At 39.8% G+C, this 21,272-nt stretch overlaps 1 protein-coding gene across 1 annotated transcript in view; it reads right to left on the reverse strand.

The window, feature by feature from the left end:
• The window catches only part of CSMD1 (CUB and Sushi multiple domains 1), a 2,044,058-nt gene that overhangs the window by 319,892 nt on the left and 1,702,894 nt on the right, over window positions 1-21,272 (reverse strand). Inside the window, exons 24-25 of the mRNA XM_030937494.1 lie at window positions 21,081-21,272; window positions 20,483-20,609 (exon numbers count right to left, since the gene is read on the reverse strand). Of these exons, the coding sequence (XP_030793354.1) occupies window positions 20,483-20,609; window positions 21,081-21,272 (319 nt within the window). The remainder of the gene's footprint in view (window positions 1-20,482; window positions 20,610-21,080) is intronic.

Raw genomic sequence — 21,272 nt, forward strand, 5'->3', positions numbered from 1 at the left:
ATCTATATTTATAATGTAAGCTTTCTACGGCACACAGACCAAGTGTAAGTTTGGCATTGACAGGTGTGTTTGAAGCAGATCTAAGGCGGCTTTGGCGCAGTCACTGTTGTTCACGCAATGCCCCGCTAGGTGGCAGCAGCCACACCAGAGAAAAAAGCTTACACCAGAAGGACATTTTCTACCTGTATCTGAAGGGTCTGCTCTTGTGTTGTACTTATTTTTAAAAATTCTATTTTAAAACCTCATTATTTAAAATACCAACACAAAGGCAAAAATGGGTAATATAAACTCCCTTGTTTATAAAATTTTACCATACTTGTATTTACTTCCAGGTATTTTTCAGAGTGACTTAAAAATCTCTATACCGGAGAGACTCACGTTCAGAGGCAGCAAGATCTATGTAGTCCTATTTACGGCCGTTGAATCAAAAAGGGTTTAGCTAAAACACCAGCAAAAATTAGCAGGCCCTGAATGGGTCTGATTTACAGTTTTTTATTTCCTGCATGTTGCACACCGATTGCAAGGGAGGTAAACTCACAGTGGATGACAAAGAAGAACACTACCCGTGAGTCTCAACCACTTTGTTTTGCACATATTACATATTTAAAGAAAACACTTATGTCACTTTGTGTAAGGTATGGAATGTTTGGTGTATTTTTAAAATAATCAAGATGAATCATTAAACATAGAGAACACTACAGCAGATAGTAGACCTTTATTTTCCTACTGCCACCAGTGCTAACATTTTGCCCTATTTGCCTCAGAACTTTTAAAGTTTCTTTTTGAGATGGACTCTCACTCCCTCTCCCAGGCTAGAGTGCAGTGTCATGATCTTGGCTCACTGCAACTTCCACCTCCTGGGTTCAAGTGATTCTCGTGCCTTAGCCTCCCAAGTACCTGGAATTACAGGCATGAGCTGTTACATCCAGTAATTATTATTGTTATCTGTATTTATAGTAGAGATGGGGTTTCACCATGTTGACCAGGCTGGTCTTGAACTCCTGACCTCAGGTGATCCACCCACCTTGGCCTCCCAAAGTGCTGGGATTACAGGCATGAGCCACCATGCCCAGCCCAGAACTTTTTATAAAACAAAATCTTATACATGCAACCATTTTTAGCTTCCATTCCACCAAATCATTGGTTCTTTATCTTATCACACACTCTAAAGTTGTAGTGTAATATTCCCATTTATATTTTTATAAGCTTCATATGTGTGTGTGTATATTCATAGCCCTAAAAAAAATAGTACTACTGTCTAAGAGTAGTTACATATTAAATATCACTTGACACATGTGTGCTTGTATCACTTTCAGTTTGCTTTTATTTATTTATTTATTTATTATTTTATTTATGTTTTTGGAGACAGAGTCTTGCTCTGTTCCCCAGACTGGAGTGCAGTGGTGTGATCTCTGCTCATTGCAAGCTCTGCCTCCCGGGTTCACACCATTCTCCTGCCTCAGTCTCCCAAGTAGCTGGGATTACAGGCGCCCGCCACCAGGCCCAGCTAAATTTTGTATTTTTAGTACAGACGGGGTTTCACCATGTTAGCCAGGATGGTCTCGATCTCATGACCTCATGATCCACCCATCTCGGCCTCCCAAAGTGCTAGGATTGCAGGCATGAGCCACTGTTCCTGGCCTCAATTTGCTTTTATACTGAGTATTATGGGAGAGACTGTTATACTAAAAAAATGTAGAATTTTGTTAATTTACTTTAAAACTGTAAGTGCTTTATTTTCCTATTTCCTGACTAAAGGGTAGTTTGTTTCTACTTTTTAATTTTGACAAATGGTATCACACTGGATATTCCACTGTACTGATCCAAGGATCTTTCTAGGCCAGCATGATAAAGCAGATTTGCTAACTCGCTCTCCCTTGGGATTCTAACTGCTTTGGTCCAGGGTAATGTATGAATGCCCTTGTTTTATTCTATCTTTAGCAATACCTGATTACCATCAGACTAAGAGTTGTACAAATAGAAAATGTGATGGTTGTGGAATGGTGTTCAATTAGTTTCCTTGATCACTCATAAAGTTGATCATCATTTTGCATCTATAAGACATTCCCTTTTTGATTTAGTTCAATAACTCAACATTTACTGAGCACCAAGAGTATACTGAGTGCACTTCAAGGAACTTTGCATACATCTGCCAAGTTGAGTCCTGCCTTCATGGAGTTCGTGTTGTACAGGGAAGAGACAGGCAAACTACAGCATCCATAACAAATGAGTGAAGAATATGGAATGTTAGTAGGTGGTAAATGCAGTTGAAGAACTAAAAAAGTAGAACAGAAAAAGAATCACTGGGAATACTAATTCTTAGGGGAGGAACGAGAAGGCGAAGTATTAAATAGGATGGTTAGGTTAAGCCATCTTGGTGGAGGGAGATTTGGGTGGAGCCTTGAAGGAGTTAAGGGTGTTTGTCTTATCCTGGTAAGAATTCAGCCAAGCAAAAGCCCCACATAAGGGGCACACCATCGGCATTTGAGAACACCCAGGAGCCAGTGCAGCCAGAGCAGAGAAACGGGGACTGGGAAGGAAGAACTGAGAGCAGAGAAGAATGGGGGTTGTGAATTGGATGGTGCAGAGAGAGATGCCTATGCATAGAGGGCTTTGTAGGCTGTTTTAAGGATGATATACCAATGCAGGATGTTTAGTGAGTCCTCACCAACAATTTAAAGAACTGTTCCTGCTAGTTTTGTTGAAAACAAGCCATGGAGGGAAAATTACACTCTGTCAATGTTTTGAGTAATCCGAGAAAGTGGCGTATGTGCTCAGATGAGCTGAACATGGAGGTACCGAGGCACTGGTCAGGTCCTGGATACATTTTGAAGGGAGAGAAAACAGGCTTGGAAGAGGTGTGCCTGAGGTGAGGATGTGCCAACCCTGTAAGTTTGTCCCTAAGAAACCAGAAAAGTGGAGCTGTCATTCACTGAACTGAGAAACGGTGCAATATGTTTATGGGATGGGGAAAATCAGAGATCCTGTCTTGCACCTGTTGAGTTTAAGTTGTCAACTAGATATAGATGGACGGGTATGTAGGCAGCTGTTCATGTGAGTTTGGAGTTTCAGTGAGAAGTCAGAGTGGAGAAAATAAACATGTATGTCTTCAACAAAGAAATGGTTTATAAACTATGGGACTGGATGAAATCTTTGAAGGTCTTAGGTAGAGGAAAGAAGAGGACTATGGATTCTGAATTACCTGGTCACATATGTTTGCCATTAAGCAGAAAGCATCCTAGAGCTGGAAATAATTATAATAAAAAATGTGCAAATCTTTCACCCAGAAAACTGCAAAACATCATTGAGACGAACTGTACAAAATCTAAATAAATGGAGAAGTATATAACATCAAGGACCAGAAAGTTCAGTACTGCAAAAGATGCCAGTTTTCCCCAAAATGATCTATTGATGTCATGGGACATCAGTAAAAATCCAGACAATTTCTTTTGTAAAAAATTACAAGCGTTTCTGAACTTCATGTGGAAGTGCAGAGGGCCAAGAATAGTCACAGTGATCTATATAAAGAAGAACAAAGCTAGATTTTCATACTGGGTATCAAGATGTATTATAAAGTAAATCAGGAATTTAGTTAGGCTTTGTACTATATAGGCAAATAGATCAATGGAATGGAATACAGTTTGGAAACAGATCTATATAGATCTAATTTTCTAGTTAATTACTAAGTTTGTACTATAGTGCAATAAAGAAATAAATCACTTTTCAACAAATTGTCAACTGAACTTAACTATGGGCAAAAATCTGTGACACTTCACTCTCCATACCATACACAAAAATTCATCCCCAATGGAATACAGATGTGAATGTGAAAGGTAAATTACGTTTTCTAGAAGAAAACCTAAGATAATATTTGTATAGCTTTGGGCAGAGAGGATCTAGCAATCTGGACACAAAATCACTGAAGCCAACCTTAACAAAGTTTGTGGCATAGTGTACATTTAAATGTAGTTTAAAAATTTGTGGTCAGGTGGGAAGATGGCCGAATAGGAACAGCCCCAGCCTCCAGCTCCCAGCGTGAGCGACACAGAAGACAGGTGATTTCTGCATTTCCAACTGAGGTACTGGGTTCATCTCACTGAGGTGTGTCGGACAGTGGGGGCAGGACAGTGGGTGCAGCCCAAGGAGTGAGAGCCGAAGCAGGGCAAGGCATCACCTCACCCAGGAAGCACAAGGAAACAGGGAATTCCCTTTTCTAGCCAAGGGAAACCATGACACACAACACCTGGAAAATTGGGTCACTTCCACCCTAATAGTGCGCTTTTCCAAGGGTCTTAGCAAACGGCACACCAGAAGATTATATCCCGTGCCTGGCTCGGAGGGTCCCACGCCCATGGGGCCTTCCTCATTGCTAGCACAACAGTCTGAGATCTAACTGCAAGGCAGCAGTGAGGGTTGGGGAGGAGTGCCCGCCATTGCTGAGGCTTAAGTAGGTAAACAAAGCTGCTGGGAAGCTCGAACTGGGTGGAGCCCACTGCAGCTCAAGGAGGCCTGTCTGCCTCTGTAGACTCCACCTCTGGGGACAGGGCATAGGTAAACAAAAGGCAGCAGAGGTCTGCAGATGTAAATGCCCCTGTCTGACAGCTTTTAAGAGAGTAGTGATTCTCCCAGCAAGGAGGCTGAGATCTGAGAGTCGACAGATTGTCTGCTCAAGTGGGTCCCTGATCCCCAAGTAGCCTAACTGGGAGACATCCCCCACTAGGGGCAGACTGACACCTCACACCTCACACAGCTGGGTACACCTCTGAGACGAAGCTTCCAGAGGAACAATCAGGCAGCAACATTTGCTGTTCAGCAATATTGACTCTTCTGCAGCCTCTGCTGCTGATACCCAGGCAAATAGTGTCTGGAGTGGACCTTGAGCAAACTCCAACAGACCTGCAGCTGAGGGTCCTGACTGTTAGAAGGAAAAATAACAAACAGAAAGGACATCCACACCAAAACCCCATCTGTACGTCACCATCATCAAAGAACAAAGGTAGATAAAACCAAAAAGATGGGGAAAAAGCAGTGCAGAAAAGCTGGAAATTCAAAAAATCAGAGTACCTTTCCCACTCCAAAGGAATGCAGCTCCTCACCAGCAATGGAACAAAGCTGGATGGAGAATTACTTTGACGAGTTGAAAGAAGAAGACTTCAGACAACCAAACTTCTCTGAGCTAAAGGAGGAATTACAAACCCAGTGCATAGAAACTAAAAACCTTGAAAAAAGATTTGACGAATGACTAACTAGAATAACCAATGCAAACAAGTCCATAAACGAACTGATAGAGATGAAAACCATAACACGAGAACTACATGGAAAATGCACAAGCTTCAGTAACCGACTTGATCAACTGGAAGAAAGGGTATCAGTAATTGAAGATCAAATGAATGGAATGAAGTAAGAAGAGAAGTTTAGAGAAAAAAGAATAAAAAGAGATGAACAAAGCCTCCAAGAAATATGGGACTATGTGAAAAGACCAAATCTACATCTGATTGGTGTGCCTGAAAGTGATGGGGAGAATGGAACCAAGTTGGAAAACACTCTGCAGGATATTATCCAGGAGAACTTCCCCAACCTAGCAAGACAGGTCAACATTCAAATTCAGGATACAGAGAACACCACAAAGATACACCTCAAGAAGAGCAACTCCAAGACACATAATTTTCAGATTCACCAAGGTTGAAATGAAGGAAAAAATGTTAAGGGCAGCCAGACAGAAAGGTCGAGTTACACACAAAGGGAAGCCCATCAGACTAACAGCAGATCTCTCGGCAGAAACTCTACAAGCCACAAGAGAGTGGAGGCCAATATCCAACATTCTTAAAGAAAAGAATTTTAAACCCAGAATTTCATATCCAGCCAAACTAAGTTTCATAAGTGAAGGAGAAATAAAATCCTTTACAGACAAGCAAATGCTGAGAGATTTTGTCACCACCAGGCCTGCCCTACAAGAGCTCCTGAAGGAAGCATTAAACATGTAAAGGAACAACTGGTACCAGCCATTGCAAAAACGTGCCAAAATGTAAACACCATCGATGCTAGGAAGAAACTGTATCAACTAACGAGCAAGAAAACCAGCTAACATCATAATGACAGGATCAAGTTCACACATAACAATATTAACCTTAAATGTAAATGGGTTAAATGCTCTAATTAAAATACACAGGCTGGCAAACTGGATAAAGAGTCAAGACCCATCAATTTGCTGTATCCAGGAGACCCATCTCACACGCAGAGACACACATAGGCTCAAAATAAAGGGATGGAGGAAGATCTACCAAGCAAACGGAAAACAAAAAAAGGCAGGGGTTGTAAACCTAGTCTCTGATAAAACAGACTTTAAACCAACAAAGATGAAAAGAGACAAAGAAGGCCATTACATAATGGTACAGGGATCAATTCAACAAGAAGAGCTAACTATCCTAAATATATATGCACCCAATACAGGAGCACCTAGATTCATGAAGCAAGTCCTTAGAGACTTACAAAGAGACTTAGACTCCCACAGAGTAATAATGGGAGACTTTAACACCCCACTGTCAACATTAGACAGATCAATGAGACAGAAAGTTAACAAGGATATCCAGGAATTGAACTCAACTCTGCACCAAGCGGACCTAATAGACATCTACAGAACTCTCCATCCCAAATCAACAGAATATACATTCTCCTCAGCACCACATTGCACTTATTCCAAAATTGACCACATAGTTGGAAATAAAGCACTCTTCAGCAAATGTAAAAGAACAGAAATTATAACAAACTGTCTCACAGACCACAGTGCAATCAAACTAGAACTCAGGATTAAGAAACTCAATGAAAGCTGCTCAACTACATGGAAACTGAACAACCTGCTCCTGAATGACTACTGGTTACATAACAAAATGAAGGCAGAAATAAAGATGTTCTTTGAAAAAAATGAGAACAAAGATACAACATACCAGAATCTCTTGGACACATTTAAAGCAGTGTGTAGAGGGAAATTTATAGCACTAAATGCCCACAAGAGAAAGCTGGAAAGATCTAAAATTGACACCCTAACATCACAATTAAAAGAACTAGAGAAGCAAGAGCAAACACATTCAAAAGCTAGCAGAAGGCAAGAAATAACTAAGATCAGAGCAGAACTGAAGGAGATAGAGACACAAAAAACCCTTCAAAAAATAAATGAATCCAGGAGTTGGTTTTTTGAAAAGATCAATAAAATTGATAGACCACTAGCAAGACTAATAAAGAAGAAAAGAGAAAAACCAAATAGATGCAATAAAACATGATAAAGGGGATATCACCACCGACCCCACGGAAATACAAACTACCATTAGAGAATACTATAAACACCTCTACGCAAATCAACTAGAAAAGCTAGAAGAAATGGATAAATTCCTGGACACATACACTCTCCCAAGACTAAACCAGGAAGAAGTTGAATCCCTGAACAGACCAATAACAGGCTCTAAAATTGAGGCAATAATTAATAGCTTACCAACCAAAAAAAGTCCAGGACCAGACGGATTCACAGCCGAATTCTACCAGAGGTACAAGGAGGAGCTGGTACCATTCCTTCTGAAACTATTCCAATCAATAGAAAAAGAGGGAATCCTCCCTAACTCATTTTATGAGGCCAACATCATCCTGATACCAAAGCTTGGCAGAGACACAGCAAAAAAAGGAGAATTTTAGTCCAATATCCCTGATGAACATCGATGCAAAAATCCTCAATAAAACACTGACAAACTGAATTCAGCAGCACATAAAAAAGCTTATCCACCATGATCAAGTGGGCTTCATCCCTGGGATGCAAGGCTGGTTAAACATACACAAATCGATAAATGTAATCCAGCACATAAACAGAACCAAAGACAAAAACCACATGATTATCTCAATAGATGCAGAAAAGGCCTGTGACAAAATTCAACAGCCCTTCATGATAAAAACTCTCAATAAATTCGGTATTGATGGAAAATATCTCAAAATAATAAGAGCTGTTTATGACAAACCCACAGCCAGTATCATACTGAATGGGCGAAAACTAGAAACATTTCCCTTGAAAACTGGCACAAGACAGGGATGCCCTCTCTCACCACTCCTATTCAACATAGTGTTCGGAGTTCTGGCCAGGGAAATCAGGTATGAGAAAGAAACAAAGGGTACTCAGTTAGGAAAAGAGGAAGTCAAATTGTCCTTGTTTGCAGATGACATGATTATATATTTAGAAAACCCCATCATCTCAGTCCAAAATCTCCTTAAGCTGATAAGCAACTTCAGCAAAGTCTCAGGATATAAAATCAATGTGCAAAAGTCACTAGCATTCTTATAAACCAATAACAGACAAACAGAGAGCCAAATCATGAGTGAACTCCCATTCACAATTGCTTCAAAGAGAATAAAATACCTAGGAATCCAACTTACAAGGGATGTGAAGGACTTCTTCAAGGAGAACTACAAACCACTGCTCAATGAAATAAAAGAGGACACAAACAAATGGAAGAACATTCCATGCTCATGGATAGGAAGACTCAATATTGTGAAAATGGCCATACTCCCCAAGGTAATTTATAGATTCAATGCCATCCCCATTAAGCTACCAATGACTTTCTTCACAGAATTGGAAAAAACTGCTTTAAAGTTCATATGGAACCAAAAAAGATCCCACATTGCCAAGACAGTCCTAAGCCAAAAGAACAAAGCCGGAGGCATCACGCTACCTGACTTCAAACTATACTACAAGGCTATAGTAACCAAAACAGCATGGTACTTGTATCAAAACAGAGACCAATGGAACAGAACAGAGCCCTCAGAAATAATACCACACATCTACAACCATCTGATCTTTGACAAACCTGACAAAAACAAGAAATGTGGAAAGGATTCCCTATTTAATAAATGGTGCTGGGAAAACTGGCTAGCCATAAGTAGAAAGCTAAAACTCGATCCCTTCATTACACCTTATAGAAAAATTAATTCAAGATGGATTAGAGACTTAAATGATAGACCTAAAACGATAAAAACCCTAGAAGAAAACCTAGGCAATACCATTCAGGACATAGGCATGGGCAAGGACTTCATGTCTAAAACACCAAAAGCAATAGCAACAAAAGCCAAAATTGACAAATGGGATCTAATTAAACTAAAGAGCTTCTGCACAGCAAAAGAAACTACCATCAGAGTAACAGGCAACCTACAGAATGGGAGAAAATTTTTGCAATCTACTCATCTGACAAAGGACTAATATCCAGAACGTACAAATAACTCAAACAAATTTACAAGAAAAAAACAAACAATCCCATCAAAAAGTGGGCAAAGGATATGAACAAACACTTCTCAAAAGAAGACATTTATGCAGCCAACAGACACATGAGAAAATGCTCATCATCACTCGCCATCAGAGAAATGCAAATCAGAACCACAATGAGATACCATCTCACACCAGTTAGAATGGCAATCATTCAAAAGCCAAGAAACAACAGGTGCTGGAGAGGATGTGGAGAAATAGGAATACTTTTACACTGTTGGTGGGACTGTTTACTAGTTCAACCATTGTGGAAGACAGTGTGGTGATTCCTCAAGGATCTAGAACTAGAAATATCATTTGACCCAGCCATCCTATTACTGGGTATATACCCGAAGGATTATAAATCATGCTGCTATAAAGACACATGCACATGTATGTTTATTGCAGCACTATTCACAATAGCAAAGACTTGGAACCAACCCAAATGTCCATCAATGACAGAAAACGTGGCACATATACACCATGGAATACTATGCAGCCATAAAAAAGGATGAGTTCGTGTCCTTTGTAGGGACATGGATGCAGCTGGAAACCATCATTCTCAGCAAACTATCTCAAGAACAGAAAACCAAACACCACATGTTTTCACTCGTAGGTGGGAACTGAACAACGAGATCACTTGAACACATGAAGGGGAACATCACACACCGGGGCCTGTTGTGGGGTGGGGGTAGGGGGGAGGAATACCATTAGGAGATATACCTAATGCAAATGATGAGTTAATGGGTGCAGCATACCAACATGGCACATGTATACATATGTAACAAACCTGCACATTGTGCACATGTACCCCAGAACTTAAAGTATAATAAAAAAGGAAGAAAAAAATTGCTATCCATAAAGAAAAAAATGAGTAAAAATTATTATGACTCATTGGAATAAAAAATCTGTGTTTATCAAAAGAAATCAATTCAATATAAAAAAATGGGCAAAAGACTTCAACTGGCAATGAATAAAAAAGGATATTCAAAAGGTCAGTAAACATAAAAAAGTGTTTACCTTGATCAAGCATCAGGAAAATGCAAATAAAAACCTAACACACACCCAGTAGAATGGCTAAAATGAAAAAACAATCCATCCCATTGTTGTTCAGAAGGTGAAGTTCTTGAAATTCTTTCACATACACCCTTTCAGGAAGTGCGGATAAGTATAACCACTTTGGAAAACTGATAGCACCTAATACTGTTGAAGGTAGGATTCACCATTACCCAGCAATTCCCGGCCTCAGTATATACCCATGGAAAAAGCATACATACATATATTCACCAAGTAACATGTCAAACCATATTCAAAGCAGCACAGTTTGCATTAACTCCAATCCAAATGTCTATCAACACCCAGAATAGATAAATAAATTATAACAAATAAATTATACCATGAAATATCTAATGGTATCAATAGGTGTGAAGGTTGAGGAAATCAAGCAGACACAAAACGAATCATACTGTACAATTCTCTCTCTCCTTTTTTTGTTTTTTAGTCAGAATCTTAATCTGTTGGCCAGGCTGGAGTGCAATGGAGTAAGATCAGCTCACTGCAACCTCTGCCTCCCAGCCTCAGGCAATTCTCCTGCCTCAGCCTCCCAAGTAGCTGGGATTATAGGCATGTACCAACACAACTGGCTAATTTTTGTATTCTTAATAGAGACAGAGTTTCACCATGTTGGTCAGGCTGGTCTCGAACTCCTGACCTCAGGTAATCTGCCCGCCTCAGCCTCCCAAAGTGCTAGGATTACAGGCGTGAGCCATCGTGCCTGACAATTCTCTTTTACATAAAATTCAAATTCAGCAAAACTCTTCTGAAGTCTGAATAGTAATTGTCCTGGAGAAGAGATAATTTGAATAGAGTTCAAAGGTCTATCCTGGTCCAGGTAATATTCCCTTTCTTTATCTGAGTTCTGGTTACATGGGGGTGTTTCTTTTGAGAACAAGCTGCACTTCTAATTTGTGCAGTTTTTCTGTTATACGCTAATAAAAAGCTTAAACAGACAAACAAACGTGCATCCTGGTACCATGGAGTTTTGCCATCTCGGAAAATGTCTCATGACTCCAACAAAAAATATGATACAACAAAATTTAAACGTAGATAAGCATCAGTCATTTTTTATTCAAATGCAAAATTGTTGAAAGTCAAAATGCCAGACACTATTCCACTAGGTAAAGGAAGTTAAAAAATGGAGTGAGGCCAGGCACAGTGGCTCACGCCTGTAATCCTAGTATTTTGGGAGGCCGAGGTGGGTAGATCACCTGAGGTCAAGAGTTCGAGACCAGCATGGCCAATAGGGTGAAACCCCGTCTCTACTAAAAATACAAAAATTAGCTGGGCGTGGTGGCAGGCACCTGTAAACCCAGCTACTTGGGGGACTGAGGCAGGAGAATCGCCTGAACCTGTGAGGTGGAGGCTACAGTGAGCCAAGATCGCGCCATTGCACTGCAGCATGGAAGACAAGAGCAAGACTTTGTCTTAAAAAAAAAAAAAAAAAAAAAATGAAATGTGATATCATTGCTAAGGAACTCTGTGATATCAGATACAGGCACATGAGGAAAAGTACACACCCTCCAACGCACAGTGTCCCAAGGTCTGGCAGATACAAGAAAAGCACACCACCATGCAGAGGACATGGGTCTAATTCTGCCTCCACGGAGTCTGGGAAGGCTCTTGTCCAGCCAAGAGCAAGCAGGAAAGGAATCCAGGGAAAGGAGAGAACCGGAAATGCAGGTAGGAGGTGAAGTGCACAGAGAAGAGGAAGTCACTAACCAAATGTATTCACATGTCAAAAAAGTCAACACAGGAAAGGTATAAACAAATATAACCAATACAATGTTAGGCAGAATTTTTTTTTCTGGCCAGATCGTTAAAAAGCCTTTGTCCTGTTTCAGAGAGAATGTGGAGACACCACATTTCCATGTACTGCTGGTGGTATATCTACTCCTTTTAGAGGCAATTTGGTAATGGCTATAAAAATTCAAATGTGCAAACATAGCAAGTGCAGCTTTAGAAATTCATCATGAAAAGTGCCCTGGAGGTGACACGCGGGGAGTATGGTAGCATTACTTATAACAGTGAAAAAATTAAAAGCAACCTGAATATTCCAAAAGGGTGTAGTTTAAATAAATTATGGCACATTCAGGCAATGGAATACTATCCCATAACTAAATAGGATGAGGCAGAATTACAAATTTGGATGTAAACATTTGACCATGTTTATTAACTCAAAATAAATGTTCAGAATAACATGGCGTAAAAAATAATTAAATAAAAAGATAAATGAACAAATCAAATTTTATTTGTTTCTATTTGCATAGAAACAATTTTAAAAAGCTCTATCACCTTTTCAAGGGTAGTTTTCTTTGGTGTCTAAGATTACAGAAAACTACATGTAGGGTGTTTTGTTTTTTCTGCAGCACTTTATTATTTCAAAATAAAGAAAAATAAATAACCATAAACTATATCAAAGAGCTTATCCTGCACATAATGAGTGGACAAAATAGTTTTTCTTTTTATAGCAAGCTCAGGCAAGTGAAATGACTAGCTCTGCTTTATAGAAAGACTTGTACACATGAGGATGCTCACACCCTTTGACCCAGCAAACAAATTTCCTAGACATTTATTCTAAGGAATTGTATAAATATAAACCAAGATTTACTTACAAGACTACTCGTTACATCATTATGCACAACATGAAAAATTAGAAATGGCTGGGCGCAGTGGCTCACACCTCTAATCCCAGCACTTTGGGAGGCTGAGGCGGGCGGATCATCTGAGGTGAGGAGTTTGAGACTAGCCTGGCCAACATGGTGAAACCTTGTGTCTACTAAAAATACAAAAAAAAATAGCTGGGTATGGTGGCACATGCATGGAATTCTAGCTACTCAGGAGGCTGAGGCAGGAGAATTGCTTGAATCCAGGAGGTTGAGGTTGCAGTGAGCCCAGATGGCGTCACTGCACTCCAGCCTAGACAACAGAGTGAGACTCTGTCTCAAAAAAAAAAAAAAAAAAAAAAAAAAAAGAACAATAAAAAGAAAAAGAAAGAAAGAAAAATTAAAAATGGTATAAACAACCAACAAGCAAGACAATGTTTAACGATACATGCCCACACCACAGAATATACATCGATACATACAAGACGTTTGCCAACATGTTAACGTTGATGTCTATAGGGGAATAATGCATGATGTCTTCACATTTAAAAAATTTTTTTTCAAAATCCCTATATAGACATTAGTTTTACAGACATAAACATAAATTTTTAAAATAAAGAAAACAAACCATATTGCTTGGAGTAGGAGCAGTGGGTGCAAGGCGGCCCTTGCAGGACAGTTAGTGAAGATGCCTGGTGAGTTAGGAGGGTCTGCCCAGTGAAGAAGCCAGGTAGTGGGCAGGGAGGAGTGTTTGGGAGGTTTCAGATGTGGTCTAAATGAAAAATGAAGATCACAGGAGTGTGGGAGCTGTGAAACTTACCCTGGAGGTGTTGACATGTGGATATGATATTAACAGAGATTATTAGTACAGAAGGAAGGTAACTGATGGAGAGAAATGATATCAGGGAAGAGCACAGAGTATTTCTGGATGGGGTAATAAAAATGAATTTTTGAGGTTGACATTTTAATTGGGCCCTAAGAGATGGGAAGAAACTGGAGGTGAGTCAATGAGGGGAAACTCAAGAGAGTGTGTGTAAAGACAGCACCTCAGTAGTACAGGCTGTGGTCAGAGATCAATCAAGGTTTCTTTGTCCTGAAGTGTAAAGTATCCATGAGCAGCCAAAGATACACCTGGAAAGCCACAGTAAGCCAAATTCAAGAGAGTGTGATGGTTCTGGGTAAGAAGCTGGTGCTTGTCAATATACAGTGGGGGCATGTGAGAGATTGGAGAGAGTAAAGGATGGATTTGGGAAGGTCAGGTGAGAGAAGACTATAAAGTAACAGGAAAGTCATGGGAATTAGTAATAGTGGATAAGAAGAAAGGAAATAGAGATGGAGAAATGACAGGGCTTTGGTTTCAGATTCCATGCATTTTTTTTTCAGTGCCTCGTCTAAAGAAATCTCATATAATTTATCAAAAGAATTCCATGAGATAGACAGTCCTATCTTCATTGTTTTAGGTGGGAAGTTATTGGATATTGAGGGAGGAGAAATAAGCAACAGTAGAAAATAACACTGAAGACTAAAGTCTCCCGTCCCTTGGAGGGAGGCAATAACACAAATAGGGAATGACAGTAATGATGAAATAATGATGAAATGTGAGGAGCTGGGAACACATGATGAGCTCTGAGGAGAGATGTCAGGGAAGGTGGGATCAGCTTCCACCTTTTCATCTTTTGTGCTTTTCGGCTAATGAAATATCTCTAGAAGTTTCTTTAATGTTTTTTCCTGGAGTCACTTCTTCTGGGACATCTCCATCGTTCTCATCACACCATCTCCTCCCCTACACTCCTACGTCCACCTTGGCTGAGTTTCCCTGGCTGCCTATGCAAGGTCTCTCCCCACAGCAGTGGCGATGTTCCTACCTCAGCTATTTCTCCTGTAATTCCATTTATGTGTGATCTGAGTTTCACTTCCCATGATATCACTTCTCATTTCTTCCCTGCATGTCTATCTTTTCTGGGCAATTCCTTCTGTGGAAAATCCCATTTTGTAAGACAGCAAGTGCACTGATCACTGGGAGCAAAGAAGACAATGCAACTACCCTCTTTGCTGTCTGTGCATGCACTGAATAGCAGGCAGCCCTGTGAGCAGTCACCAGCAGATGTTGAAAGAGGAGATGGGATCTGTCACCAGTGATGGTGATGTGTCTTGTTATCCGTATAGTGATCTGGGAACTGAAGAGCTCAGAATTTGTCCTTCGTGCATTTTCTCGCAGTCTATTTACCGTGGCAGCTGAAATGTGAGTGGTATGGTTGGGAGCTGGTGTTATTGAACTAATCTGTGGCAACTGAAAATATGTGTCAGAACTTTGCAAAGTGAGGAGGGTTGCAGGTTTCTCCCCTCTGACTCAGGCTCTCCTAAATGTCTGGTAAGGTGATCCATACCCAGCAACTGCTTCCAGAACCCCAGGTTAAGGGGGTCTGGAGTAGCAGCCATAGGCATAGGGAAAACCTGCAGACTTCTACAACTCTTTTATTTCCGGCTGAAATTCACTTAACTTGTTATTTTTTTGCATTATCTGTGAAAAATAAGGGAAGGGTCTATAGTGATCTTGACAGGAATGGAGAAATTGGAGATGCTTTTATTCCTGACTGGCCCCATACCTGTCTGTCACGTCAGGAAAATTCTCCCACCCATGGTCTATGTACAGAGCCTGGACATGGAGACTGGGGATAAATGTGTAGTTTTCCTCTTGGTGTATTTCCTACTGGGATCTGGAAGATTGATCAGAAGTAGATTAATATTCCTAGATCTCCAATGCAGGTTTCACTCTAATCTCTCTACAACCTGATGCCGCCAGAAAGAATATCCAGGGCAGGACAGCCAGCAGAACACCGAGGTCGTCAAACCACATATTACGTTTTCTAAAAGTCTGCATAGGAATGCTTTTGACAACCTTGATACATTTTTGATAGGCCTCCAATGTTTTTCATACTGTGTGAGCTTATTAAAAATAATTCCCTTCAACTATACTACCAAATGCAATTTCCTGCTAACAATTAGGAACAGAAATACATTCAAAGTGAGCTTTCCAGACAATTACACTGGCAGAGAAGCAATTAAAACTTAGGAACAATGTACACATATGGTTATGTAAAACATAGCTTTTAATGTTGCTAGCGGAAGAAGTTTATAATGCTGTTACTTCTGTTATATAAAGCATGGCTGTGCCCAGCAGTGAAATATGCTGGATCTCTTAGAGAAATGTTACCATATAACTTTCAATGGGGCTAAATTTTCTACAATGTCTTGTGATTAGACTTCTAATTAAATTTGGCTCAGGTAACTGCTTTAGAGCATATATGTTAAAATTAGAAATTCTTCCAGCCCCAGCCCCATAATAATAACTATTTTGGGGTATTCTATTACCTCAAACAAAGAGGAATGGCACTATATAGGCAGAAATTGCTCTGGGCCTCAATGAAATCAATGTAGCCCTGCAATAATTGGCCTAAAGTATTGAAACCAGTCTTTTCATATTTTCCAAGATCCCGCTGTTTATTCATTCCTTGAGAGTGAAAAACATTTACATTAAGATATCAAAGTATAAATGCATAGTAATGATATTTATATTAAGCCATTTTAAATAGCTAAATTGATCCCCGTATTCGTATTTATATGACTGATGTATTCCTCATTTTCAAGTTAACATTGGAGGTAATATAGACTATGTTACCATTGAAATAAATAAGACTTAGAAACCATGCCAGCTAATATCCAGGCTAAGACCAGACACCATTTTTCTGAGTATTAGTACAATTTTAAGTACATAATACATGATTTTAGTATATTATGTACTTTTAATTATGGTTTTTCCAGATCGCCATACTAAAAACTGCATTTATATTCTTAATGAAAAGTGGTTCAATCATCAAAAACATTTTGGGATTAAGTTGAATGTCAACTGAGGAAATCCATGATAAATATTTGATGCCACCTTCTTAACTTGCTTGTTGGGAAGAAATTTATGCTTTAAATTTAATAGATGTACTTATACATTTGATAGTGTATACCCTCATATTGAAAGATATGTATAAGAAGAAAATTTTTCAAAGTCAGTTCATACTATAAAAACTGGACATTTTTTATTAATTCAAATCTTTTAAAATTAATTTATTTTCTCTTTTTAATTATTATTATTATTATTTGAGATAGAGTCTTGCTCTGTCACCCAGACTGGAGTGCAGTGGCATGATCTCGGTTCACTGCAAGCTCCACCTCCCGGGTTCCTGCCATTCTCCTAATTCAGTCTCCTGAGTAACTGGGACTACAGGAGCCCACCACCACGCCCAGCTAATTTTTTGTATTTTTTAGTAGAGACGGGCTTTCACTGTGTTAGCCAGGATGGTCTCGATCTCCTGACCTTGTGATCTGCCCGCCTTGGCCTCCCAAAGGGCTGGAATTACAGGCATGAGCCACCACACCCTGCCTATTTTCTCTCTTTTTTTTTTTATTAAAATGTTAACTGATTCTTAGATTCACCTGCAAAGAGTGAATCCATCACTTGGTTTGCATTTAGAGAAAGACAGTGCTCACTCTAATTCCAGTAAATTAAAGCACAAAGGAAATTGTAAGAAAAACAACAATGTGAAATTCTAAAAGAAGATAAATTATTTTTATATAAAGTCACTCCATTATCATAGATGATTTCTACAACTTTTCAAAATCGAAGCCAGTGGAGTGGTTTTTACGTTTCTCAAATCTAGTATTTGTGAATTCAAAGTTAAGAACTAATATTTAATTTAATTAATTTATTTACTTAAGACTGCAGTGGTGTGATCATTGCTTACTGCAGCCTTGACCAACTGGGCTCAAGACGTCCTCTCGCTTCATCCTCCCAAAGTGCTGGGATGAGAGGTGTGAGCCACTATGCCTGGACTATTTATTTCCACAGAAACATGCCTTTATTGATTTTCATGAGGAATATGAAATATTAAATTCTGTTACTCAGATATACTTTAGTGTTCAACAGATCAATAATCATCAAATTATTTATCTTAAGGGCACACACTCATTTTAAAATGAGTTATTATAAAATAGTATGTGCTGTGGTTTTCCTGTCTCCACCAAAACTCATGTTGAATTTAATTGCCATTGTAGCCATACTGAAAGTGGGAGCTTTTAGGAGGTGATTAGGTCAAAAGGGCTGGGCCCTCATGAAGGGATTAATGCTGTTATCATGGGAGTGAGTTAGCTACAGTGGGAGTGAGTTAGCTCCTGATAAAAAATTAAGCTTGGCCCCATTTCCTCTCTGTCTCTTGTGTACTTCCTGGCTATGTGATGCTCTCACCATGTGGATTCATCACATGCCAATGTCATGCCCTTAGACTTCCCAGCCTCTAGAACTCCAGAATTGTTAGGAAAAGAAACTTCTAGTTCTTTATTTCTTTATAAATTACCCAGTCTGTAAGAAGTCTGTAGTATTCCGTTTTTTTTGAGATGGAGTCTCGCTCTGTCCCCCAGGCTGGAGAGCGGTGGTACGATCTCGGCACACGGCAAGCTCCGCTCCCCGGGTTCACACCATTTTCCTGCCTCAGCCTCCCGAGTAGCTGGGACTACAGGCACCTGCCACCACGCCCAGCTAATTTTTTGTATTTTTAGTAGAGACAGGGTTTCACCGTGTTAGCCAGGATGGTCTCGATCTCCTGACCTCATGATTCACCCGCCTTGGCCTCCCAAAGTGCTGGGATTACAGGAATGAACCACCACACCCGGCCCCCTAGTTTGTAATATTCTATCATAGCAGCAGAAACACCATCCTAAGATGTTTGCAGTCTAGATATGCTTTAATTTTTCTTCTTGCTCCTTTTATGTAGTGAGAATCTTTCTTACATAGGGTCTACAAGTGGTAATAGTTTGTGCCACATCAATTCAACTTACTCCCAAGTTGTTAATGTGACTAAATAGTAAGACACATGAATTTCAAAGGCCTTAGATGTCAGATGAGCAGAAACAGCATCATGTAACAGAATATGCATTTCCCTCACTCCACTTCATCCCATTTTATTTTTGTTAAGCTATAGAGTTGCAGTGAAAGAAGTCTATGATATCTATGTAATATACATTACTAAGCTTGATAGGGTGGCTTTTGTCAACAAGGACAAATATCATCTGTTTATGAATATTTTTCATCCTTCCACATCTCCTGCCTCAGTCTCCTGAGTAGCTGGAATTACAGGTGTGTGCCACCATGACCAGATACTTTTTATATTTTTGCTGGTGATGGAGTTTCGCCATGTTGGCCAGGCTGGTCTCGAACTACTGACTTTAAGTGATCCACCCGCCTCGGCCTCCCAAAGTGTTAGGATTACAGGCATGAGTCACTGTGCCCAGCCTGACTTTGACCTGTTACTGTTTTTCAGCTTCACATATGTGAAGGAGGAACTGAAGCAGCCAGACCAATTCATTTACTCTTTGGTGGGTACAATAGCATGACGAAGGAGTGTAGAGACCTGGGACATGCAGACTAAGGCTATTGAAGGTCAGATTTTTTCAAAAGCAAATTTTGTACAGAGAATTCATAATAACAACAATGAAACAGAAAAGTTAATTGAAGGAAAAGTATATTTTAAAAAGTATTGCTTAGGACTGTGTGTCCTCTTCATTTTAAACAAGAACTAAACATAAAACTTATTTTAAAATTACCTTTTGCCTTATGTGCTATGGTTTTGGAGATAGATTTTGGACTAGATCACCAAGAGCTTACTTTAAAAATATTACTTCCTGTTGATTTAAATAACTCACCATAATAACTCAGAACTCACTATTGGAATAAAACACTGTTTGTTTAAATGTTCGCATCATTTTCTGAAATTTGCCATGATTTTCTTTTATACGTGTTACTTTAGAGTACTTTCTTGGTCTACCTCAAAGTTACTTAGGTATATTGCAAAATGATACACATTGCTCCCACCCTGTACACAAGCCTTTTTAAAATATGACTTTGCTTCTCTTCCTATTAAAAGAGCAGTGGAGTCTGTTTCTTCATAACTTGAGTCTTGCCTAGCCCATGAGACTTGCTTTGACAAAGGGCACCTTAGCAAGGGTAATGTAAGCAGAAGTTGGAAGTTTGTCATCCCTTGCTGCTACAACTTTCCCATCCTGACTAGCCTACTACAGGAACAGAAGCCTTGTATGGAGGGGCTCCTGCCTTCCCAACCATCCCAGCTGAGGCCCTCACACCTAAGGAAGGTCATCCAGGACTACTCATCCCCAGTCAATCTCACTCAGGTCAGAACAGCCCAGGCAACCCATAAAGTCATGATGTTTTTTTCAGCTACTAAATTTGGGGGATAGTTTGTTATGCAGCAGAAGCTAACTGAGACACTCTCATTTTGTCTTTATTATATAGAACTTAATAAATGGTTTCAAGGGAACAGCAAAGTAAGCAAGTGAGCCAACATAACATTTAGCTACAGCTTTACCTTTTCTTCTTTGGTTCAGAAACTTTAACCATGCATATTTGGTGTACCACTATCTCTACTACAAGAATAGAAGGCATATCTCTTTTCTCAAATCACTGAAACCAAAATAAAACAAGTACCTAATGGTCTTTCCTGGGTCTGCCTCTATAATCCAGGTGCAGTGGAGGTTGTTGTCATAAGGAGCTGGATAGCCGGGGGACAATATTCGTCCTGATGTGGCTGCATGGATCTGACCACCACATTCCGCTGTAGAAGACACAGAGAGATGGGAAATTCAACTTCAGGCATCACACATTTCTATTTAGCTACTTTTAAAAGCCAAAGCCATTATGTCTGCATTATATACATAGAGAAAAAGAAACACCATCATCTACCTCTCCTGATCATTTCAATACTTCTTCCAAATCATTACCTCTGTGGAAAGCCTTTATCCTCCATGCAATTAAAGTTGAGAGCATAAAGCAATAAGACACGCATGTGATAATTCTAATAATAACACTGTACCCATAGTCTCCATAAAAGAGTACTAGAAAATCTATCTTTCATTGCTGAAAACACACACTCACAGACACATGCAAATCTCAGAATACATAAAACTCACACTGTAAGGTGTGATAAAATTCCGCCTCTTTTCCAATGAAGGAAGTCAAAGCAACATGGCATGAGTACCCTGAGGCCTGGCTTTTGCACAATAGTCTGACTGGCTTCTGCACTCACCTATGCATGAAGGTAGCGGTTTGTCCCACACTCTCCTGTCTCCACTCAAACAGGTCAGGGTGTTGCTGCCATGCATAGCGTACCCCGGGTTGCAACTGTACAGAACTACAGTGTCAGTAAAGTGGCCTTCATCACGGATCCTATAGCCATAGTTAGGGATGCCCGGATCCTCACATTTTACCAAATCAAAAC

This window comes from Rhinopithecus roxellana, chromosome 9 (genome assembly GCF_007565055.1).
Source record: "Rhinopithecus roxellana isolate Shanxi Qingling chromosome 9, ASM756505v1, whole genome shotgun sequence".
Taxonomy (NCBI): Eukaryota; Metazoa; Chordata; class Mammalia; order Primates; family Cercopithecidae; genus Rhinopithecus; species Rhinopithecus roxellana.